Source organism: Condylostylus longicornis, unplaced genomic scaffold (genome assembly GCF_029603195.1).
Source record: "Condylostylus longicornis isolate FDR11 unplaced genomic scaffold, ASM2960319v2 ptg000031l, whole genome shotgun sequence".
Taxonomy (NCBI): Eukaryota; Metazoa; Arthropoda; class Insecta; order Diptera; family Dolichopodidae; genus Condylostylus; species Condylostylus longicornis.
The window spans coordinates 9547228-9571101 of record NW_026578000.1 but is presented as its reverse complement, the minus strand read 5'-3'; the positions used below and the strand labels follow the sequence as shown (position 1 = coordinate 9571101).

Here is a 23874-nt window from a genome sequence, read left to right as displayed (position 1 = left end):
TTGGCAATAGTACCTATCGTTAAAAAAATAGATATGAAAAATAAACTTCTGCAATGAATATGTCTTATTTAATCATCTAACTTTTAACAGTTTTAAATGCCGATTTTGTCGATATCCAGGCTGTAAATAGCGAATGGCATTCTCTACCTAGAATGGATAGGCTTATGCAATATCAATAATTGTTCTTCCAGGAAGTTTGGGAAAGATCCTTGAGTGTAAAACGGATTAACTGATGTAATGTTACCAATCTTAAGTAAAATAATTAAAGTGATTAAAAAAATATAAGTGAGATTTTGTTTTAGTTTTGAAAGTGAACGTCTTTTCATGAAAAATTTCATTTACCAGCTATGAATGTAGTAAATTACACTTTATTTTCTAGCAAAAACAGTTAAAAAAATACTAAAAATCTTTTTGACCCTTTTTTCAGTTGAAATTAGGAACTTTTCAAATTTTGCCGATTGCAACACTGATTATGCGTCAATAAGATTAATCCAAATTTCTCGAAATTTAATTTATAACAATTTATCTACAGGCAAATTTTTTGAGCAACGTTTTTATATCATTCATTATCAATGTTAAAAAACCAGCGTAAACATCACCAAATCGGCAATGAGATATCAATGCAAGTATAATATCACCCAGTGCAAAATAAAAATCCCTTGTAAAACGGCTATACAATTTTTTAGAAGTAACAGACAGAAACGAGTATAAATCATCATAATAACAGACATCTGACACCCGCCGTATTTTATTATCTTATATAAATTTTTAATAATTTCGTTTTTATTTTCCCGCATAATCCTTGTTGATATATATGTTTATGTATAATATAAGTTTATTTTATTTAATTTGTATTCAAATGTAAAAAAAAACTTAAAAATTATTCCGCTTTTAGGGGGCTTAATTAACATTACGAGATTTATTGCAAAACGTCTACAGTGGGGGACGATTTAATTCAGTTGTTTATTCTTCCGGAAGAATTTTCGTAATCTTTTCCGCAGGAATTTTGTAACAATCACAAAAGTGATAAAAAAAAATTGGAAAAATCGATTGATAGCAGTCCAAAATCCACCGATTGATAGCAGTCCAAAATATTCATATTAGGTCAGTCATCCAAAATAACGCAACATGTTTTAGAACCAGGAAAGCATAAACTCTAAAAAAAGGAACTCATTAAGAAATTTTAATTTACATATGCATACATTGGATATACATATTTCATATTTAACTTACAAGTGAATAGCAATAAACTTTAAAAGAAAAATCTTTTCTAAAATTAAATACACAAAATCAAAATTCATATTTATAAACTCACATGTGTATGTTTTGTATATAGTAAACATGCTATATAAAAGTATTTTTATATATTAGTATGTATGTATTATATTCACACATTTGGAATCATATAATATATATATACATGTTTATATTTACAAACCATTTTCTTGCTAAACAATATGTGTACGCACATACTATATAAAATAATTTTAACGTGACTAAAATCAAAGCTCGGACACTGTTTTCCTCGCTCTCATCTTCTATTAGTTTTAAGATATACATACATACATAGTATAATAATATACTATGTTTGTACTCGTATATAAGATATACTTCATACATACATTAAGATACTCGTATACTTCAAAGTTCCCATGATTTTTTTTTGTTTTGATTCTTAAAAGTTGAAAACCTATTTTTCTACTTTTGAATATAGTTTTGTCACTATTTTTACATGTATCAACGGCTATTAAATCAAATTTTCGGGTATTTTTTTTGTAAAATTGTATAAATTCGGTAATGTTGTGTTTAGTTCATTCGCCGAAGCGCTTTTTATGTCTCTGTTTTAAAAGCTTTTAAGTAGATAAATCACCTTTTAACGAAATCTAATTTGTACGTGTTTCATATAAAATAAAAAAATAAGTGTTAAAGGACAAAAGAATTGAAACATACATTTTTCGCATGTTTTTTGACTACATTTAACACGTGTTACTGGCAAAACTGTGAGAGATAGAGAAAAATTTTATATGGTTTAACCTTTAGATCTCATCGTAGAGCATCGAAAGAAAAAATAATAACAAAAATTTTAAAGAAACTTCAAGCTTTGTAAAAATTTCAAAAAAAAATTCCGATTTTGGCGAGCTGTACCTCGAAAACTGTCCCAAATCATATTAATTGAAAGACCAAAAATAAAGAACAATCAATCCTCTGTAAAGCAAGCTCCTATTAATAACTCTATGTTGTATGCTTCCGAAGTTAGTAGCACTTATTCATATGCAGGAAAAGTCCGGTAACTTTTTTTTCAACAAGTAGTTCGAAAACGAGTACATCTGCAATCTCTCTTGTTTTCTAAATGGAAGGATACTGATTTACATTTTAAATTGAAGAGTAAAGTTTTTAAAAAGGAAATTGGATTTAAAAAAAATTGAAGAAAAATAAGCAAAAAAATAATTATTATAATATAGATGGCTTTTAAACCCATTCTAAATTAACTCTCACAAAAAGAATGCTCAAAAATTTCATAAAAAGTTTGTTGCCGATTAAAATATTCTATCAAATATTTCAAATAAAAAAATATATTTTCAATCGGCATGCTTAGAAAACATAAAATTTTAAGAATTGTTTTTGTATTTTTTTTCGGATTCAAAATTTCGGAAAAATATTATATTATTTATATGTTTCGTCAGATAGTACCATAAGTCACCTAAATTTTGTAAGAAATTACATTTTTATACATATAAAGGAAATAAAGATCAACCAACTTACTTAAAATTTAATATTTAAACTCAGAGTGTAAAAACAATGCGCTTATAAATTTTTTGAGAACTCGGAAACTTAACTTTACATTTAAAGTTCTCTTTCCTACCGCAAGTAACTTATGAACTTTTCAGCGAACTCACTAAAAATCCTACTTACGTCAAGACTAATTTTCTATCGATGAACTTTTCATGCAGAAGAAACTTTTTACGGCCAAAATTTATTGTACGAAAATAGAAGAAAATTTTTACGGCCCTGAGAAAAAATTTATTGTACGTTTAAAAAATTAAATGAACATGGTTGCTATAAACGAAGTGCTTCATATACAATATTTTTGAAATTGTATATTGTAAGTTTATAAGGTTGCAAAAACAATAAATTTCATCTTTTTTTCAAAATTACTGTTAAAAGATTCGTAAATTCATTGTATTTTTTTTATATTACAATTGTTAATGCATGTATATGTATGTATTTAATCGTAAACTATTTCATGTAAACTATTTTTAGAAACAAGAGTTCTATGATGAAGAAATTTTATTATTTTATTGTATATGGTAATCTACATAGATATAATTAGCACCGTCTTAAGACTATAAATTGTTAAAAACTTATTTTGTTCTAATTTTAAATAAAAAAAATAACAATTTATAATTGTTATTTTTTTAAACTTTTGCTCACAATAATTTTAAATACATATGTACATAATTTATTTTTGGAAATGGAAATTTTTACGAAATATTTTTGAATTTGCTTTAAAACTTTCGTTTTCAAAAGCATACTAATCTCTATGTACATGCACACACATTTAGTTTAAAAATTTTATAGTCAGTTTCCGCGCAATCACTCATGGAACTATGATATCCTGTTAATAAGAAAACCTATTATCTTTTCCGACTTGTGTGATTTTAAGGTATTTGAGCAATTTTACATCCATTGTTTGGGAAGAATCTAAAAGGAAAAGTCTATAATAAATGCACATTATGTGTTCGTATGAAAAAACATTTGATTTTTCTTTTTTATATTTATGTGTTTTTCTTTTCGTCTATAGGTTTTGTTAGGGTATGGATACAAGTGGGTAATCTTTAATAATTTCAATTAATTAGTTATTAAGCAAATAGGGTATTTTTTATCAAATATCAGGTATGGTAAGACATTATTTCAAAATAAAGTGATAACGCTGAAAATAATTGTCCGATATTTTTCGATGCATCGGAGGATATCAACTTTTATTTATTTATTATACCAACTTATTTTTCGTAGCTGACATTTTAAAAAATTCCTTAACTAACTTACTCTACGCTCATTGCTGTCAATCGAACATCGTTACTTTTCCCGAAAAATTATCTAAAATTTCTCGCAATATATGTATAGTAAAACCATAAATAAGAAAGACATACTGAATTTAAACATTTTTTAGTTAGATGTCGCTTCGTGCACCAAAATCGATTTTTCAGAAACTGAAATGTAAGCTTTTCTCTTTTGAGAACTTTATCTCTTTTGTGCACAAAATAAAAATAAAAACAATGTAAAAAATAAATAAAAAAATAAAAAAAATAATAAAATATTATTGAAAAAAATTTTTCTCAGCCATTCACACTTTATTTAATCAGTATAATTGTGTTTTGAAAGTAACTAGAACAAATTGGTTCTAGTTACTTTCAAAATTCTAGCGAAGACCCATAGCTAGAACTTATTTTCAAAGTTAAATTTTATAAAATTTGATTTCCCAATAGATGGCACTATATTAAAACTTGAAGACATTGTTTACATAAAGCGTTATAATAAATATGAATCTACGTTATTGTCAAAAACTCAAAAAAGTAGTTCCATTGTGTAATCACAAAAATCCTCTTCTGTTGACTGCTTCCCATAACTCAAAAAGTAGGTGTACTGTGTACATAATCGGAAGGGATTCAAAAATGACAAAAAAAACTGATTTTAATGCCGGTATAATGGGTTCATCTTGTTGATGCAAATTTTTGGACAGTTTCTTAATCCTATGATTTTTTGTGTTTAATTTTAAGAGGTTTTGGTCGAAGTATTAAGATTATTAACAATTAAAAATTTATTGAAAAAAAAAAAACAATTCATTTCAATTAAGCTTTAGAAATTGGCTTTTGAATATAATGAAACATTTAAAAATATTAAAACGTTTAAAAATATAAAAATTATTTTATATTTATATTTTGTGGCTACACAAATATGTATGTACATACATATGTTTTTAAAGGTTTTTATGTCTTTTGCAAGTTTTTTTTTAATTTTCTATGAAAATTAGACTTTTTTTTTTATTTTTGACCGATTATCCATGATTTTTGTTAATATAAGTTTTTTTGTGAATTATAAAAACCATATTTATAATTTTTGATAACATGTATAAATATTTATGTACATAGTAATTAAAGATATCAAACGCGTTTACGGAAGTTATGGTTTTGTGTAAAATGTATTTTTACCGACCGCATTATGTATACAATAAGTGGTTATGTGATGGCAACAAATTTTGCCTATCTAGTTTTCGGTGAGGACGCATTTCCCCATGGTTACGAAGTGTAAATAAACTATTTTTAGCAACCTGTCGGTATGTCGGTCTGTGTGTATCTCAAGTTCGGCTGAATCGATTTTGATGGCATTTTATATGTAAGTTTATTTCTTCTTTGTCACGGATTGATCAACTTTTGAAATATATCAGACCTCGGGAACTGGACTTTTTAACGGGCCTGTTTTACATTTTGGAACATTATGTAGAAAATATTCAACAGATTTACTTGAAATTACATACATATATCAGCTTCATTCGATTAGCCAGCAACTGGAGGTTTACTAGCCAGCAATTGGAGGATAAAGAGGAATAATCCATCGATTTTTCCTAAATTTAACATTTAAATTTTTCGTATTAAAACAATGAACATATAAATTTTTTGGAAAGATTAGGGCTCAGAAACTGATCTGAGGGCTGATTTTACATTTTTTATCATATCTACGAAAAGAATTGATAGAATTTCATAAAATTAGAAAACATAAAATTTTAAGAATTGTTTTTGTATTTTTTTTCGGATTCAAAATTTCGGAAAAATATTATATTATTTATATGTTTCGTCAGATAGTACCATAAGTCACCTAAATTTTGTAAGAAATTACATTTTTATACATATAAAGGAAATAAAGATCAACCAACTTACTTAAAATTTAATATTTAAACTCAGAGTGTAAAAACAATGCGCTTATAAATTTTTTGAGAACTCGGAAACTTAACTTTACATTTAAAGTTCTCTTTCCTACCGCAAGTAACTTATGAACTTTTCAGCGAACTCACTAAAAATCCTACTTACGTCAAGACTAATTTTCTATCGATGAACTTTTCATGCAGAAGAAACTTTTTACGGCCAAAATTTATTGTACGAAAATAGAAGAAAATTTTTACGGCCCTGAGAAAAAATTTATTGTACGTTTAAAAAATTAAATGAACATGGTTGCTATAAACGAAGTGCTTCATATACAATATTTTTAAAATTGTATATTGTAAGTTTATAAGGTTGCAAAAACAATAAATTTCATCTTTTTTTCAAAATTACTGTTAAAAGATTCGTAAATTCATTGTATTTTTTTTATATTACAATTGTTAATGCATGTATATGTATGTATTTAATCGTAAACTATTTCATGTAAACTATTTTTAGAAACAAGAGTTCTATGATGAAGAAATTTTATTATTTTATTGTATATGGTAATCTACATAGATATAATTAGCACCGTCTTAAGACTATAAATTGTTAAAAACTTATTTTGTTCTAATTTTAAATAAAAAAAATAACAATTTATAATTGTTATTTTTTTAAACTTTTGCTCACAATAATTTTAAATACATATGTACATAATTTATTTTTGGAAATGGAAATTTTTACGAAATATTTTTGAATTTGCTTTAAAACTTTCGTTTTCAAAAGCATACTAATCTCTATGTACATGCACACACATTTAGTTTAAAAATTTTATAGTCAGTTTCCGCGCAATCACTCATGGAACTATGATATCCTGTTAATAAGAAAACCTATTATCTTTTCCGACTTGTGTGATTTTAAGGTATTTGAGCAATTTTACATCCATTGTTTGGGAAGAATCTAAAAGGAAAAGTCTATAATAAATGCACATTATGTGTTCGTATGAAAAAACATTTGATTTTTCTTTTTTATATTTATGTGTTTTTCTTTTCGTCTATAGGTTTTGTTAGGGTATGGATACAAGTGGGTAATCTTTAATAATTTCAATTAATTAGTTATTAAGCAAATAGGGTATTTTTTATCAAATATCAGGTATGGTAAGACATTATTTCAAAATAAAGTGATAACGCTGAAAATAATTGTCCGATATTTTTCGATGCATCGGAGGATATCAACTTTTATTTATTTATTATACCAACTTATTTTTCGTAGCTGACATTTTAAAAAATTCCTTAACTAACTTACTCTACGCTCATTGCTGTCAATCGAACATCGTTACTTTTCCCGAAAAATTATCTAAAATTTCTCGCAATATATGTATAGTAAAACCATAAATAAGAAAGACATACTGAATTTAAACATTTTTTAGTTAGATGTCGCTTCGTGCACCAAAATCGATTTTTCAGAAACTGAAATGTAAGCTTTTCTCTTTTGAGAACTTTATCTCTTTTGTGCACAAAATAAAAATAAAAACAATGTAAAAAATAAATAAAAAAATAAAAAAAATAATAAAATATTATTGAAAAAAATTTTTCTCAGCCATTCACACTTTATTTAATCAGTATAATTGTGTTTTGAAAGTAACTAGAACAAATTGGTTCTAGTTACTTTCAAAATTCTAGCGAAGACCCATAGCTAGAACTTATTTTCAAAGTTAAATTTTATAAAATTTGATTTCCCAATAGATGGCACTATATTAAAACTTGAAGACATTGTTTACATAAAGCGTTATAATAAATATGAATCTACGTTATTGTCAAAAACTCAAAAAAGTAGTTCCATTGTGTAATCACAAAAATCCTCTTCTGTTGACTGCTTCCCATAACTCAAAAAGTAGGTGTACTGTGTACATAATCGGAAGGGATTCAAAAATGACAAAAAAAACTGATTTTAATGCCGGTATAATGGGTTCATCTTGTTGATGCAAATTTTTGGACAGTTTCTTAATCCTATAATTTTTTGTGTTTAATTTTAAGAGGTTTTGGTCGAAGTATTAAGATTATTAACAATTAAAAATTTATTGAAAAAAAAAAAACAATTCATTTCAATTAAGCTTTAGAAATTTTCTTTTGAATATAATGAAACATTTAAAAATATTAAAACGTTTAAAAATATAAAAATTATTTTATATTTATATTTTGTGGCTACACAAATATGTATGTACATACATATGTTTTTAAAGGTTTTTATGTCTTTTGCAAGTTTTTTTTTAATTTTCTATGAAAATTAGACTTTTTTTTTTATTTTTGACCGATTATCCATGATTTTTGTTAATATAAGTTTTTTTGTGAATTATAAAAACCATATTTATAATTTTTGATAACATGTATAAATATTTATGTACATAGTAATTAAAGATATCAAACGCGTTTACGGAAGTTATGGTTTTGTGTAAAATGTATTTTTACCGACCGCATTATGTATACAATAAGTGGTTATGTGATGGCAACAAATTTTGCCTATCTAGTTTTCGGTGAGGACGCATTTCCCCATGGTTACGAAGTGTAAATAAACTATTTTTAGCAACCTGTCGGTATGTCGGTCTGTGTGTATCTCAAGTTCGGCTGAATCGATTTTGATGGCATTTTATATGTAAGTTTATTTCTTCTTTGTCACGGATTGATCAACTTTTGAAATATATCAGACCTCGGGAACTGGACTTTTTAACGGGCCTGTTTTACATTTTGGAACATTATGTAGAAAATATTCAACAGATTTACTTGAAATTACATACATATATCAGCTTCATTCGATTAGCCAGCAACTGGAGGTTTACTAGCCAGCAATTGGAGGATAAAGAGGAATAATCCATCGATTTTTCCTAAATTTAACATTTAAATTTTTCGTATTAAAACAATGAACATATAAATTTTTTGGAAAGATTAGGGCTCAGAAACTGATCTGAGGGCTGATTTTACATTTTTTATCATATCTACGAAAAGAATTGATAGAATTTCTTCAAATTTTTTATTTGAATTCTGTTTGTTAATTTGGATAGCACAAGGAAAAACTCTACTAAGAGTCAAGCTTACATTTTTCTAGGTATGTTAACTATAAGCATACTAATGCCCAAAAATTTTGAAAGAAGTATTATAACAGGCATTTTTATAATATTTGTAACACTTTCACTTAACTAGATAATTCACATTGCGGTCGGTTATATGCTGATCACATCAGATTTATTTTTAATTTAAGTAAAAAGTGCAAAAAATGTAAAAAAAATTTTCATACCCTCCTGTACCTTTGTGAAGAGTATATTAACTTTGGTACGGGGTTTGTAAACACTTAAAGGGGTTGTTTCCGGTATGGAGATATGTATATATTCTTGCTCAGCGTAAAATTCTGCGTTGATTTAGACATATAATCCGTCCGTCCGAGCGCATGATAACTCAAAACTGAACAATGCAATCGACACCAAACTTTCACAAGTTGTTTTTTTCATCCAAGAAAAAAAAATTTAAAATGGAAAAAGAAGAAAAAAGCTTTGTAAGGAGAAAGAGGTGTATAATTCCAAATTTGAAATATTTTTTAGTTTTTACTTTAAAAAAAAATTTAACTCATCATTATTACAAATTACACATATTTTATAGAAGAGGCCAGATAAGAAAATAAAATAAATACGCCCTGTTACGGCTTTGACAATTCTCGGAGCAAAGAAAGAGAAAACTAGAGAAAATTTGGCTTCATTGTTTTTTTAAGATGCTTCTTCCTTTAGTATTTCTAATTCGTTGGATCAGATAATATCCGTGCTTCCATAGGTCAGATAATATCCCTGCTTCCAAAAGTTAACTTAAAATATTCCAAAACATGATAAATTTTGGCAGTCTTGTGTCCAATTACGGGTCCAATATATTCCTGAAGTTTTAATTTAATGGCTTGACAGGTTTGAATAGCTGCCACACAAATAAAAAATGCAAACGGAACGAATATTGGTTCTTAAATTCGTAGTATTAATTTAGTTTTAAGTTAGTTTGTAGGATTAGGATTAAGTGTTATTTACAGTTATAGTTATAAACATGTATAAACGAGTTATTTACTCGTAAATGTAATTAATTACGAGTAAATTAATTATTCTTTGATTTCTTCAGTCTGCCATTTGAAACATTTTATAAGCGAAATTTTCCAAACAAAAGTACATAGAACAGAAATTTTTGCATACCTTGTCAGTTTTTAAATTTTAAAAGTTGGACATATAGTCCAAGCGGACGAACCTGTCAAATCATCACTTACGTATGTTTTTGATCAGCTTCGAATTCTGAGTTGATTTAGCTTTGTCTGTCAGTCCGTCCGTCCCAACGATAACTCAAAAACTAATTCAGCTAAGTTCACCAAATTTTCACAAATGATTTATTGCAGCAAGTGCCAGAACCCAAAATTTATTTAGCTATATCTCAGAAACTATAAAAGATGTGGTATTGAAATTTCACACAAACGAATATATTAGTAGGGCCAATGTGTCTAATAAAATTCGTTGAAATTACTTGGCTGATTTTGGTACCTGCCATACAACTTCAAAAGTTATTTGGCTATATCTCAGAAGCTATAAAAGCTGTAATAATGATATTTCCCACAAGCAAATATATTAGTAGGGCCGATATGTTTGATAAAATTCGTTAAAATTGCTTGACTCTTTCCGGTAGCTGAAAAGCACATACGGCAACTTAAAGTCATAGTCTGTCCCATATTCAGTTATGGCATATTTATTCGTACATAGAGATTAAAGGATTACAAATTCGTACGGGAGTTTTCTCGTTTTAAATTTAAACTTTAAATATTCAAATAATATGTAGGTATAATAAGAATAACCAAAATTAAAAATATGTATGTATTAGTCAATTTCTTTCACACAAAGAATTTTCAACAAATTTTGCGATTTTCATACAAATTTGAAAATTATTTGATTTCTACTATCAGAACATGGTGGCCTGAAAGGCATTTTTAGAAAGACGTACGGGTTTTTTAGAATCATATAATTTTCTGTATAAAAATATACATATTACATATATTTAAATAGCTTGTAATTGAAACTTAAAGATATCAACTACCATCCAAACTCATATCTTATTTAACGTAAAATTTAAAAATCTACATAATATGTACATATATATATGTACGTACATATGTATATGCATATGTATGCATCTATATATGCATACATATGTACATTCAGCAGCTAAAACTCGTGAGTAAAAGCAACATGCATTGATTTTACTTTAAGTATCTTGTAGTTAACATGGAAAGAACATACTCAATCCAAGTGATTCTGCTCAAAATTTGTATGCTATTAACTATGTAAACATGATATGTATTTATATCTATTTATATCTATTTATATCTATGTAAACATGATACGTGATAAGTATATTAAACACACACATATATGTACATGTATTTGAGAAATTTTATGTATTGAGTAGTATTTAAACATTCAACAACTCTTCTACTCCATCAGCTATCATTGCAATTGTTTAATAATTTAAAATAAATATAAAAACTGTAGAATCTTTAGGAATTCTCACTTATCACTACAAAATTCATACAACAAATATTTATTTTATTTTATAATAATATGTATAGGTACCTATTATTTATTAAATATTAAAAATGAAATAAGACATTATTTTTAAAATTTAAAGATTTTTTTTGCATTTTGTACAATGCTATCAAAATATAAAAATTCATGTAAGGAAGAAAATATATAAGAAACAAAATTTAATAAGTGCCCGGGTAGCTCAGTCGGTAGAGCATTGGACTTTTAATCCAAGGGTCCAGGGTTCAAGTCCCTGCTCGGGCGTAATTTTTTTTTTATTTTTTTTTTAAATAATTTTTTTTTTTTTTTAATTTGAATCGTTCTAATGTTTTACAAATTTGTTAAACTTTTATAGTTTATGTCTCCCACTTATATGCTTATGAAAGGTCATACATGCATATACGAGTATACATACGTAAGTATAATGAACAAAAATTTAGTAGACTAACTAATGTACGTAATGGAAAGTTCATTTATACGATTCATACATATTCGTTTAATTTTTATCTTTTAAATGTTAAACTAATTGTAGGTAGTCTTGAGTTAGAAAAATTGTGTAAAATTATATAAATATATAATTATGTAAATACATATTATATAAGCTTCTCACGGTCACAAAAATACCATTGAGCCGTTTAATTTTAATAGGCTGAATAGTATTTTTTAGAAAGTGACCGTCACGGTAATCACTATTCTGAAGCTTTAACACTAGTTCTGAACATTCCTGTACTATGTATGTTCACATATTTTACTCACAACTTCATGCTTTGCTTTTATTATACCCGTACGAACGTATGTTCGAAGGGTATACTAAATTTTCCTTACCGTTTGTAACGCTAAGAAATAACGGTCTTAGATATAGACTCAAGTGTATGTTTTTGATCAGCGTCGAATTCTGAGTTGATTTAGCTTTGTCTGTCCGTCCGTCCGTCCGTCCCAACGATAACTCAAAAACTAATTGAGCTAAGCTCAACAAATTTTCACAAATGATTTATTTTAGTAAGTGCCAGAACCCTATTTAAATTGGACATGATCGGGGTACCGGTTCGGGTAGCTACCATACAACTTAAAAATTTATTTGATTATATCTCAGAAACTATAAAAGCTGTGGTATTGAAATTCCACACAAACGAATATATTAGTTGGGCCAATGTGTCTGATAAAAATCGTTGAAATTACTTGGCTCCTTCTGGTACCTGCCATACAACTTCAAAAGTTATTTGGCTATATTTCAGAAAATATAAAAGCTATGGTATTGAAATTTCGCACAAGTGAAAATATTAGTAGGGCCAATGTGTTTTTTAAAAGTCGTTGAAATTTCTTGGCTCCTTCTGGTAGCTGTCGTACAACTTTAAAAGTTATTTGGCTGTATCTCAGAAACTATAAAAGGTGTAATATTGATATTTCACACAAGCGAATATATTAGTAGGGCCGATGTGCTTGATAAAATTCATTAAAATTTCTTGGCTCTTTCTGGTAGCTGCCGTACGAGTTCAATAGTAGTTTGGCACACACAATATTTTGAAATGAAATTTTGTACTGAAATTTTGCATAAATTAATATGGTAATACGGCAACTTAAAATCATTGTCTGTCCTATAGTCAGTTATGTCTTACTTATTCGCACATAGAATAACAAATTCGTACGGGTATCATAGAGTTGACAAGGTCAACTCTATTTTTTCTCGTTTCCTATTATTTCCCTATTTTTTTGTGAATACCTTTATAACGCTTAATATTTTCGAAAAAATCTTTTATTGTTGTTTAGCTGTAAATTTATAATTTGTAAATAGCAACGGTTCCCTTCCATCATTGTTTTTGAATTTGAAATTTTAGAAGATATTACAGTTTATAGCTACCAAAAATGTTGTTTACTTTAAAATTATGGTAAATTGTTAAGTTAATATTTTAAACATACCGGTTTTTTTACTTATAAGCATGTGTATGCTATGGTGAAAATCGTTGCTATAACGTAAGGCAAGAGTATTATATTATTTTTTATTTAGTTATTTTAGTTTAAATTTAAGTAGAATAAGCGAGTCAATTATTAAATTCATAAACAACAACAAAAAAAGGAAAACAAAAGTTTAGTAGCACGTTATTTGTTTTTCTGTGATAACTCAAGACTAAATTATCCTTTTTATTTAAATCACAAATATATTTCTAAAAAACTAAAATTTAAATTCAAAAATATGTGCATAAGTATATTTTTTTCACTTGTAAATTATTGTGATTGTTAGTAAAGAAACTAGTTAATTATAATTATATATTTATATTCAAATGTAAAATTTATAAGGATATGAGATATGGGAAAAGAATTATGCGAAAGATTCGGCAATACATCAGAGGATTGGGAAATTTTTGATATATTGTGTAATGATTTTGTGAGTATACATATTATAGTAAAATTCTCATACATTTAAAAAAACTCAGGGGCTTTTTAGAAATTCATAAAAGATTATGATTATTATTCTCTTGTCTAATAAATATGTTTATTAGTGACGTAACTTATCATGTACATATGTATTTATGCGAATTTTTATTGTTTTATAATGTGTTTTCCCAAATTATTTGTGAACTTTTATAACCTTTTATCTAAAATGATATATTCATTATTAAATTTTCAAATTCACTGCAACAGTGCAATTTGCTTCCATTTGCTGCATATTTTCCTTAAAAAAAACTTTTTTTGTTTTGTCGTTTTAATGTTCATTTTTACTTTAAAATCGTCATTTTTAAATAAGATGAACACATATGAAAATAATCGAAAAAAGTAAATGTTACTTTTAGTTTCTGATTTGATAATATTACTTTTCAAAAAACTTATCTTCAATATTATCGTATTTTTACAATAATTATCATGATAATAAAAGGCGAGTTAATTATAACATTTGTTTAACATATGTTATACATACATTAATAAATTTAATTTTCTTGAATCAAAACACATATGTAAATAACTAAAGCATTCTCTTCGAACTAATAATAGCACTGGTTCAACCAATAATGTAAACAACATTAAATAATTCAAGAAAAAATCTACCTATAGATATTTATATATCATTGTATACATGATTATGAAAAAATCGTATTGACATCGGAAAATTCACAAGTAGAGATTATAAAGGTACAAAGCATGTAATTTTCAAAAAACACACTATTCCATATTATATAACATACTGAATTTATAAAGTTAAGCGAAACCAATGGTTTGTAAAATAGCACTTTTTGCTTTAACAAGTGAAAATACATAAATTTCAGCAGTTTTTAAAAACAATCAATGTACATACTACATTATTTATATTACTCTCATTCATATATTTCAAAGATCGTATACATTTAGAATGAATCTTTAAAATCTATCTTTAAAATCGTAGTCATATACATCTTTAAAATCGCAGTCATATACATCTTTAAAATCGCAGTCATTCACGCAATCTTTAAAATAAATAAAAAAAAAATTTAAAGAGACATTAATATTATGCTCGAATTTAAGAAGTTAATTGCGTGAGTTAAGTAGTATTACTGTAAGTATTTACAGAAATTTGCTTGCAGTTTTGGAAATATAGATGGCCTAAAATTTAAATTTTAAAAATTTCGAGGACCGATAACTTAAGCGAAGGTGAAGGTAGAAAAAAACTTTTTAGAAGAAATTAATTAGAAATTTTCTTCAAACGAAATTGACTATTTATTAGTGTCTAAAAACTGCTAAAATTTCAAACTCCTACAACCTGAGGTCTAGAAGAAAAACGACATCAAAAATTTGAAAAAAAGTGAATGTTAGGTAACGGTAAATTTTAATGGTCATTTCGTTATTTTAAAGTTAAGATATGAAATGGAGCAGTTGTAGTTTCTAGTAAAGATCTATGTGCGTATGAAATTTCACCTTCCTGTCTTCAAGAATGTAAAGAAAAGGCTGAATTATACTAATAAGAACTTTTTTTTTAATTTTTTTAGAAAAATGCCAAAAGAAAAATTTTTCTTATTAAAGGCCATATATTATGTTATCTGTAGGAGTTCTGGAATTTTCACTTTTTATGAAATGAAACATTAGAACTCGATTTACGGCGTTTTTTTTTTTATAGGAAGCAAGAAATTTGTTTCAGTCCAGTTTTAACTAAAAGTCTAATTTAAAAAATGTTTTTTTATGTACTTATTTTATATACTTATGTAGGCCAAAATTTTTTAAAGTTTTTAAGTATATATACCAAAATTTTTAACTTTAAGGAAATTCGATTCAAATTGAAATTTCATAAAAGCAAAAAAGTCCTTATCAAAAAGAAAAAGATTTGACTGTCATTTTTGTAATATGAAATGCATAGCTATGTAGCAAAGCAAACATTTTTTTAAGCTTTAAAAAAGTTACTAAAAAATAATCGTATTCTCGCCTGTGTCGCATTCATTCACATACATACATTCATATGTACATATTTAGGCACATATGTATAGGTTTGTTATTATATTATGTATATATGCATTTTTATATCATTTTATTCATGTGTATTCGTATATTATATATGTTTTTGTGTAGGTAAGTAGCATATAACCCGTATTTAAATGAGTAAAATGTTTTCAATTATTTTTTTACATGCGATCCTATTAAAATATGCTTAACTATAGTTACGTAAAATTCCTTTTTTTTATTTTTTCTTTAATTTTCATGATTGTTATAATGTTATATTTTATAAACTTTTTTCTTTGACTTTATGTCTTTGTTTTTTTTCGAAGCCATAATATTGATATGCTCGTTTAAATGAATTGATAATCGAAAATGAGTATAAATATTGTAGATATTAAAAAAAAAATTAAAATTTATTTTGTTATAATAACAAAATAGTTTCAAGCGTTCCTTTAGCGACCCCGTAGTTAGCGTTTATTTTACAAATTTTTTAATTTTTGGATACCATGCAAACGACCTATATGAAGAAATGTAAAACAAATTTTGTGCATATATTTTTCAATACAAAAAGATGTTTAGAGCAAGAACTATAACAACAACAAAAAACGTTAAATGTGTAAACTTTTAAACAAAAGAAATTCCATAATATGAAAATTCTGGTTCTACCGTACAATATAATAATCTACAATATTTTAGTTAAGTGCAGCAATTCGTTGAAAGTGGTAAAAGTTTCATTTCATTTTGTTTAATTTTTTTTACCCCTTCCCATTACAACGATTTGTAACGAAATGTTTTGCTTTTGTATAAGCTGCAAATAAAATATAATACAATAAATAACGGTAAACTTACTGTAGCAACCTCCACCATAGCTATAAGAATTAAAGTCTATTAAACTATTTAATTGAAAATTTTTCTTAGTGCTATTAAAAAAGTCGATCATTTATTATATGTGTCTTAACTTAAATAGAAAGATCAAGTGTGAATTTGCATAAAATTTTTATTTATGCATTTAAAACACCCCTTATATAGAAGAAGAAAAAATTAACACAACGAGGTAAATTGCGATAATTTTTTTTTGCACATAAAAATCATTAAATGTCGAAGCATAATCATCATCATCATCATGGTGGTAGTCACACGATAGCAGGACATGGTCATTCACATGGTCATTCAACAACAGGTCTTTCACCACATCATCATCACTTTGTACGTTTCAATTTTTATCGAAAATATTATTATGTATACTTATGTACATAGAATTAACATATTTATAATAATGCTAACTAAAACCTTATTAACTTACATATTTTTAAGTCCTCTCTAATTTTATACTTACATATCTTATGCTTTTTAACTAAAAAAATTCTCCTAAACATGAATAAAAACTATATTAATATTGTATTTTTTTTTTAATTTTAACATTGTTGTTTCGTTTGTACATTAAAATCCAAAAAACTGCAAACTGGAGCACTGATTTTTACAAAGATTACTGTAATATCTATTCGTATATCAATGCGAGCATTAATAGATTTAGCTATTTAATAAAATAAAATAGTATTTACTGAAATTAATACGAATAAGTTACCTGAAAGACGTAGCAGACGCAAACTATTTAAATTTCATAAAAAAATCAATACGAACAGTTCGAGCTTTTGATTTTCAATTAATAAATGTATATATATGGCGATTTAAGCCCTTTTCGAAGTTAAATAAATAATAATATTTAATATAAGTGTTCAAAATGTTATTGAAAATTTGAAGTCCTCCTATGATATTTTACTGCAGTTTTGCATTTATTTTTTTCATATAATTATAATTTACTTCTTATTTACAAATTTATTCATATTTTTTAGTTAAGTGCATTATAATTATGCTATTACAATTATTTAATTTATATTTAATATTTAATGTATATTTAATTGTTAAAATACATATGAACATAATTTTGGGCATATTATAAATATGCACACATAATTTTGTATAATTTGACTGTAAAATTTTAACATAACACTTGTTCTTTATTAAAATTACGCTTATGTATTATTTTATGCATATGTATGCATTTTGTATTATGCATTGTACCATAGACTCCTATAATATAAAGATGCCTGTGATTGTACGCATATTGTATTATGCATATGTAGATATTTATGTATTTATAATTTCTTCCATGCATTTATACCTTATAAGTTATTGAATGGAAAATTTATATGTTTAAATTATCTAGTCTTAATTAGAATAAAGTATTTTTAATGTAGCTTGATTCATCATGTGCGGCAACCACAATTGCACATTCAGATCATGTAAGCCATTCCTTAGATTTAGTAACAACATTGCGTAGTGAATTGGCAGCAATATCCTATAAAAGGGACCGTCTGGTTACTGAGGTAAATTTCATAAATACTGTAGTAAAGATATTCAGTTGTCTTTACATTTTCTTCATTCTAAATTATGAAAAAAAGAAATCATGTTTAATCACGGATGAGTTTCTTTAAGTTTGTATGATGAAAAATTAACATTTTTTTCATTCTTATTATAGTTAACTGAAACAAAAAGCGCTCTTTGTGCTAAGGATACAGAATGTGAGTCACTGCGCGCTCAAACAGCTCGTCAAGCTGCACATATACATTCATTACAAAGTCGTTTACAAGCAGCTGAAACGCGTGAACGCAGTCTTCAAGAACGGTGTGAAAATACAATAAAAAGCTTAACTGGTGAAAAACGGTGTCTTGAAGAGAAAAATAAGGAACTCCTTGGGTGTATTCGCAGATTAGAAGTTGATGTAAGTAATGAGGAAGGTAATAAAGAGCAGATTAAAGCACAGTTACATGAATTGTTACGAAAATTATGTGTATGTTTGGAAATCGATGTTTGTGATCCAGTGCATCTCTCACCAGACTGCGTTGTTGGCAAAGCTGGGGAAGTTGTTGCCGAACTGCATCGTCTTCGTAATAAGGTAAAATTAAGATATTTTGTCTCAAATTTTGTTATGAAAAAAATAAAGAAAAAATTTGGCAAAATCTTCTTAATTTAGTTGGCATCTACATGTGATAACTTGACTGCTGTAGAAAATGAATTTTCAAATTTTAAATCATTAACCAGTGCTGATAAGGATCGCTTGAATTCTCAAATAGATGCTTTACAAAATCAGACTCACGAGTTGGAAGGACGTTGTAGACAATATGAAAGAGATCTACAAGTGACAAGAGATAATTTATCTGAATCAGATATATGCAATGAAAAATTAAAGGAGGAATTAAGAGGTTTTGAATCACGTTGCCAACGTTTACAGAATACAATGGATCGATTTCAGAGTGATAGAATGAGTTTTTTAAGAACTTTAGCTGGAACACTTAATGCCAAAGAACCATGTGAAACTTTGATCAAAGATAGATTGAGAGAAATATTAACTGACAATCAAACAACTCATACGGTATTTAATTGACTAATTAATATTTTTATTTAGACTGTCATAATTTTTATTATAATTTAATTTAGAAACTTCACACAGTTTCTGATCAATTAACAGTCGAATCCGAACGGCACAAAGAACATATAGAATCACTTAATTGTAGAATTCGTGCTGAAGAAGCTAAAAATTGTGAACTTGAGAAAATGTTAGAAAAAGCTAACGCAGAAATTCATGACTTAAGGGCAGAACATATTCGATTAAGTGATTATTTAGTAAGACTATCAAGAGCTTTAAGTTGGAATGAATGTACAACACCTCCAGGTCCAGGTACTGATACGACAATAATGGCGGAGAGTCTTTTAGAAAGAGCTGAACAAGTTACATCTCATCATGAACATCACCTCTGTGATAAAGTTAGAATCTACAATAGTAAATATTTAATTTAAAATTGAATATGTTTCCATATTTAGAATTGTCATAATGACCATCACCACTCGCATCCACATCAACATTCCCATTCCCATCATCATCACCATGGCACTTCAAAACTAAGGAGAGAAAGATCGTGCAACGATATTCCAATGAAAGAGGTAAGTGGGAAAATTTTTAAAACAAGATTCTCTTAAATTATTATATATATTTTCATTAGAGCTCTGCAATGTATAACCTTCAAAGACGTGTAAGAGTTTTACGCGAACAAGTTCAAAGACGCGATCTGCATTTAGAATTGTTAAGACGTAAAATAGCACTACTAGAAGAAGGAGCTCGTGGAAAATGTGTCTTACAGGTTTCCTTTGCTGGAATTTTTTAATTCAAGGCGTGAATTTTTCTAGTTTTTTTCTTAGGGCGAACGCGACGAAGCCATGTGTCGATTAAAAAAAGCTAATAGCAAAATTGAAAAATTAACTTCGCAATTAGCTGATGCTCGTAATCATTTAGCAGATTTAAAAGGTCAACTTTCAGAAGCGGTTGAACATAAAGTAAATTAACATAAATAAATTTCAAATAGTTTTTTATATCTAATAGATACGTTTATTGTATTACAATTAGATACAATCATTGGAAAGAGCTAGAAAAATTGATGAACTAAATACAAGAATATGCGATTTGGAAAGTGAAAAATCAAAATTATTAGCTCAACTTTCCGCTTCGAAAGAAAGAATAAGGTCAGCAGTTTCCACGTCCCAAGAACGAAGATGCAGAGATGAAGTTCTTATTAATGTAAATTCCTAATTAAAATTTTGAACTTCTCTATACAATGCAAATTTATTATAAAATAATCCTTTGAAATTTGAACTAAAACTAACGTTTTCTTTTTAAAGAGTTTAAAAGAAGATATAACACGATTTGAACGACAATTATCTGAAGCAAATCATAGAATATCACATTTACAATCATTTCGAACTTCCGTTGCACGAACGTTACATTTACGCGACATTCCGGAGACGGACCTATTACACCGTTTACAAATGTTATGTAATGCTCATCAAGAATTTACCATGCTTTCACGTCGCTATGAATCTGCTTCACCAATTGGTGATCATCCATGCCCCCGGTTCGAGGATCCAATACCGCCATCAGTTCAATGTCGTCCATTATCTTCAACAAGTCCATCCAACAATCATCATCATTATCGTACTACTGAACGGAACTCTAAATCGAAATCTAAATTCGATTCAAAATATGATTCGAAATATGACTCAAAATACGATTCAAAATATGATTTAAAGTATGACTTAAAATATGATTTAAAATACGATGGGGCGGCTGATGCGGGAGGAAGATCTGAATGTAGAGGAGGTGGAGGTGGTACTAGTGTAGTTAATGATGGTAGACACGAAACAAATCATAATTTTAGTGATGATCCTTTAGATGAAGAATTTGATTTTTTAAAAAAATATTGAATTTATATTTCATTTTAAAATAAAATCATTTGTCCAAATATTTTTAATAATAATATAGTGAAATAAATTTAAGAATAAAATCGCTCATTTGTATACATTTAATCGATCTAGTTTGTATACACTTCCACAACTTTCATAATGCATTTAATACGCTGAATTTACATTGAATTTGAAGAAGTGTGTATAATTATATATTATAAATTTTTTGTTTCTCTAGTTTCATTTTATATGAACATTAAAAATAAAAATAAAGAATATTAAACAGAAACAATAAAAAAAGTGAAACAAAGCAAAATAACAGGTGATTTTCTTATTCAAATTATAAATGAACTAGATATATGTATGTACATAATACCGTGACTTCAATAATGCGCTTACGACGTAAACTCTACAAAGTATCACATTCCAAAAAGTTTAGTAAAAGCTTTTGATATTGCACACTTTTCCTAAATGCGTTCTATACGTAGTGGATATGTTAAATAAAAGTAAATTGGGTATCGAAAAAATCGAGCAGGCTTTTCTTAAACATTTTTTTCTAAATGTTGTCAGAAGTAACCAATTAAATAAAATCGGATATATTTTCAGCAATAAAGTGCTAGTTATAAACTTTTTTTTTCCTAAAATGCAGCATAAAAATAATGTTTATAATGTTGAAAATTAAAGAGATTTTCATAAGGGCAATACTGCAAAGCAATAATGTGATACATACACAATATATTTTTGACAGTTGTATAAAAACTTTTGCTATTTTGAATGTTCAGTATTGTGTTCATAAACAAAAAATGCTAGCAAAAAAAATTTTTTCATTTCGGCCAAATAGCGAAAAATTCTATTTCAGGAAAAATAAAAATTAAGAAAAACAAAAAAAGAAAAATGAAACAAAAAAAAATTTTGTTGCATTGAAGTAAAGGAATTAACAATTAAAATTGTAAAACTGAACTGCTAAAATTAGTAAAAAAAAAAGTACAGCTGATTAACCTGCGCTAGTCATGATAATTTAAAAACTTTTCTGATACTAACAATGTTTATGAGCAAAATTGATTAGCAACATTTGTTTATAAACACAAATATAGCGCAGTTCTCGCTTAACATTTGCACAGAACTTTAAATTGAAATTTTCAAACAAACGTCAACATTTGTATTAATATTGTAAAAATTGTATTCCAAAACGTTTCAAAAGCTTTAGAAATTTTTTTTTATGTTTATTAGGCGTATGAAATAATAAGGTGGTAGCTCAGAAAACGCTTTTCCCCCAAAAACAAACATCAAATGAATTCTACTTTTCACAAACCAAAGTTAAAATGTTTTGGTTTAATTAAAATATATGCATACATATGTACATACATATATAGCTATGTATTTCAAATTAAACTTCAAAGTTGTCTCAAAGAATTTTTTTAATAACCCCAATCCAAATTTTTAATTGTTTTAGTAAAACAAAAGATGGTGAATGCATTTCTAGGGTATGACCTTTTTTCATATTATAAATGCATACATAATTTGAAGTACCTATAACCTAATTTATACACACAATATCGTTTTCAAAGCTACATACATATGTACTTACTTATGAATTGTATTTTTTGTCCCAAAAAGTAATACCAAATGTTTTTAATGCTTATAGGTGCAACATTGTTAAATTGGTCATGAGTCAAATATACAGGGTGTCTGGCCCTCAATGGTATTCTCGAAGCAGGGTGATAGTATTCATGCAGACGAGCAAAAAACACCTAGTGACATTTTTCTTTTTAAGCCCTTGTTCTCGAGTTATGGGGCCTCAAATTTGGAACATGCAAAAACCGTATTATTTTTACATTTTTATTTATAACTTGGGAAATGTGACAGGTAAATCCAATCTTGTAAACTCATTTTAAAGCTAATGAAATCCACATTCTAACGGTGTACCAGCGTTTGCAAAGATTTTTTTAGTTTCAGAGATATTCAAGTGCAAAATCAAAATTTGTTAAATTTTTTTTTCCAAATTTTCGTTTAACCGTCATTTACTCATAATTCCACGTTATCAATCTATCATTTTTTTACATGAAGAAGAGCTCTATATTCTGACCTTCATTTTGATATAACATAATGTGGGAAAAATTTTACAAATAACATGTCTACTCGTATCATGACAACTGAGGTCAAAACCTTAAAAAATTAACTAAAACAAAGTACTTTTCAAACAAAAACTAACTTTTTTAATCTTTATTACGCAGTATTGTGCTTTATTACTCGTAACATGTAATTTTTTTCCCAAAATGAAAGGCATTTGCATTACCTTTATTTCTCCACAAAATATTTCCAAAAGTTTCAGGAATATCGTGTCAACTTGGATTAAATTTATAAAGAAACAACAAAAACAAGTTTTTCCGCGACAAATTAATTATAATCCAAGTAATGTTCACCCTTTAACCTTCTTATGTATGTTTCTATGGTAAAAATTGTTTGAAAATTTTATTGGTTTTGCATTAATAAAAACAAACTTCAATGAAAGTATGCACATACGCATTATGTATAACATTGTGAATACTAAATTCAAATACCAATGGTTTAAATTTTATTATATATAATTAATATGCATGAACTTAAATAAAGTCATTTTTCACATAATTATTTATAATTAATATTTCCAAAATGTCATATTTATAATAAAGGAAG

At 27.0% G+C, this 23874-nt stretch overlaps 1 protein-coding gene and 1 non-coding gene across 2 annotated transcripts; both read left to right on the top strand.

Moving 5' to 3' along the window:
- Positions 1-11696: 11696 nt before the first annotated feature.
- Trnak-uuu (transfer RNA lysine (anticodon UUU)) lies at positions 11697-11769 on the top strand. The gene has a single exon. It is a non-coding gene; the product is annotated as a tRNA-Lys (tRNA).
- A 2041-nt stretch (positions 11770-13810) lies between these two features.
- On the top strand, positions 13811-22869 carry LOC129608458 (coiled-coil domain-containing protein 170). The gene is made up of 12 exons (XM_055519951.1): positions 13811-13888; positions 17008-17109; positions 18162-18290; positions 18443-18859; positions 18938-19336; positions 19402-19728; positions 19786-19905; positions 19965-20102; positions 20161-20295; positions 20366-20536; positions 20638-21172; positions 22844-22869. The coding sequence occupies exons 1-12, from the start codon at positions 13811-13813 to the stop codon at positions 22867-22869; spliced, it is 2577 nt and encodes an 858-aa protein (XP_055375926.1).
- The last annotated feature ends 1005 nt before the right edge of the window (positions 22870-23874 follow it).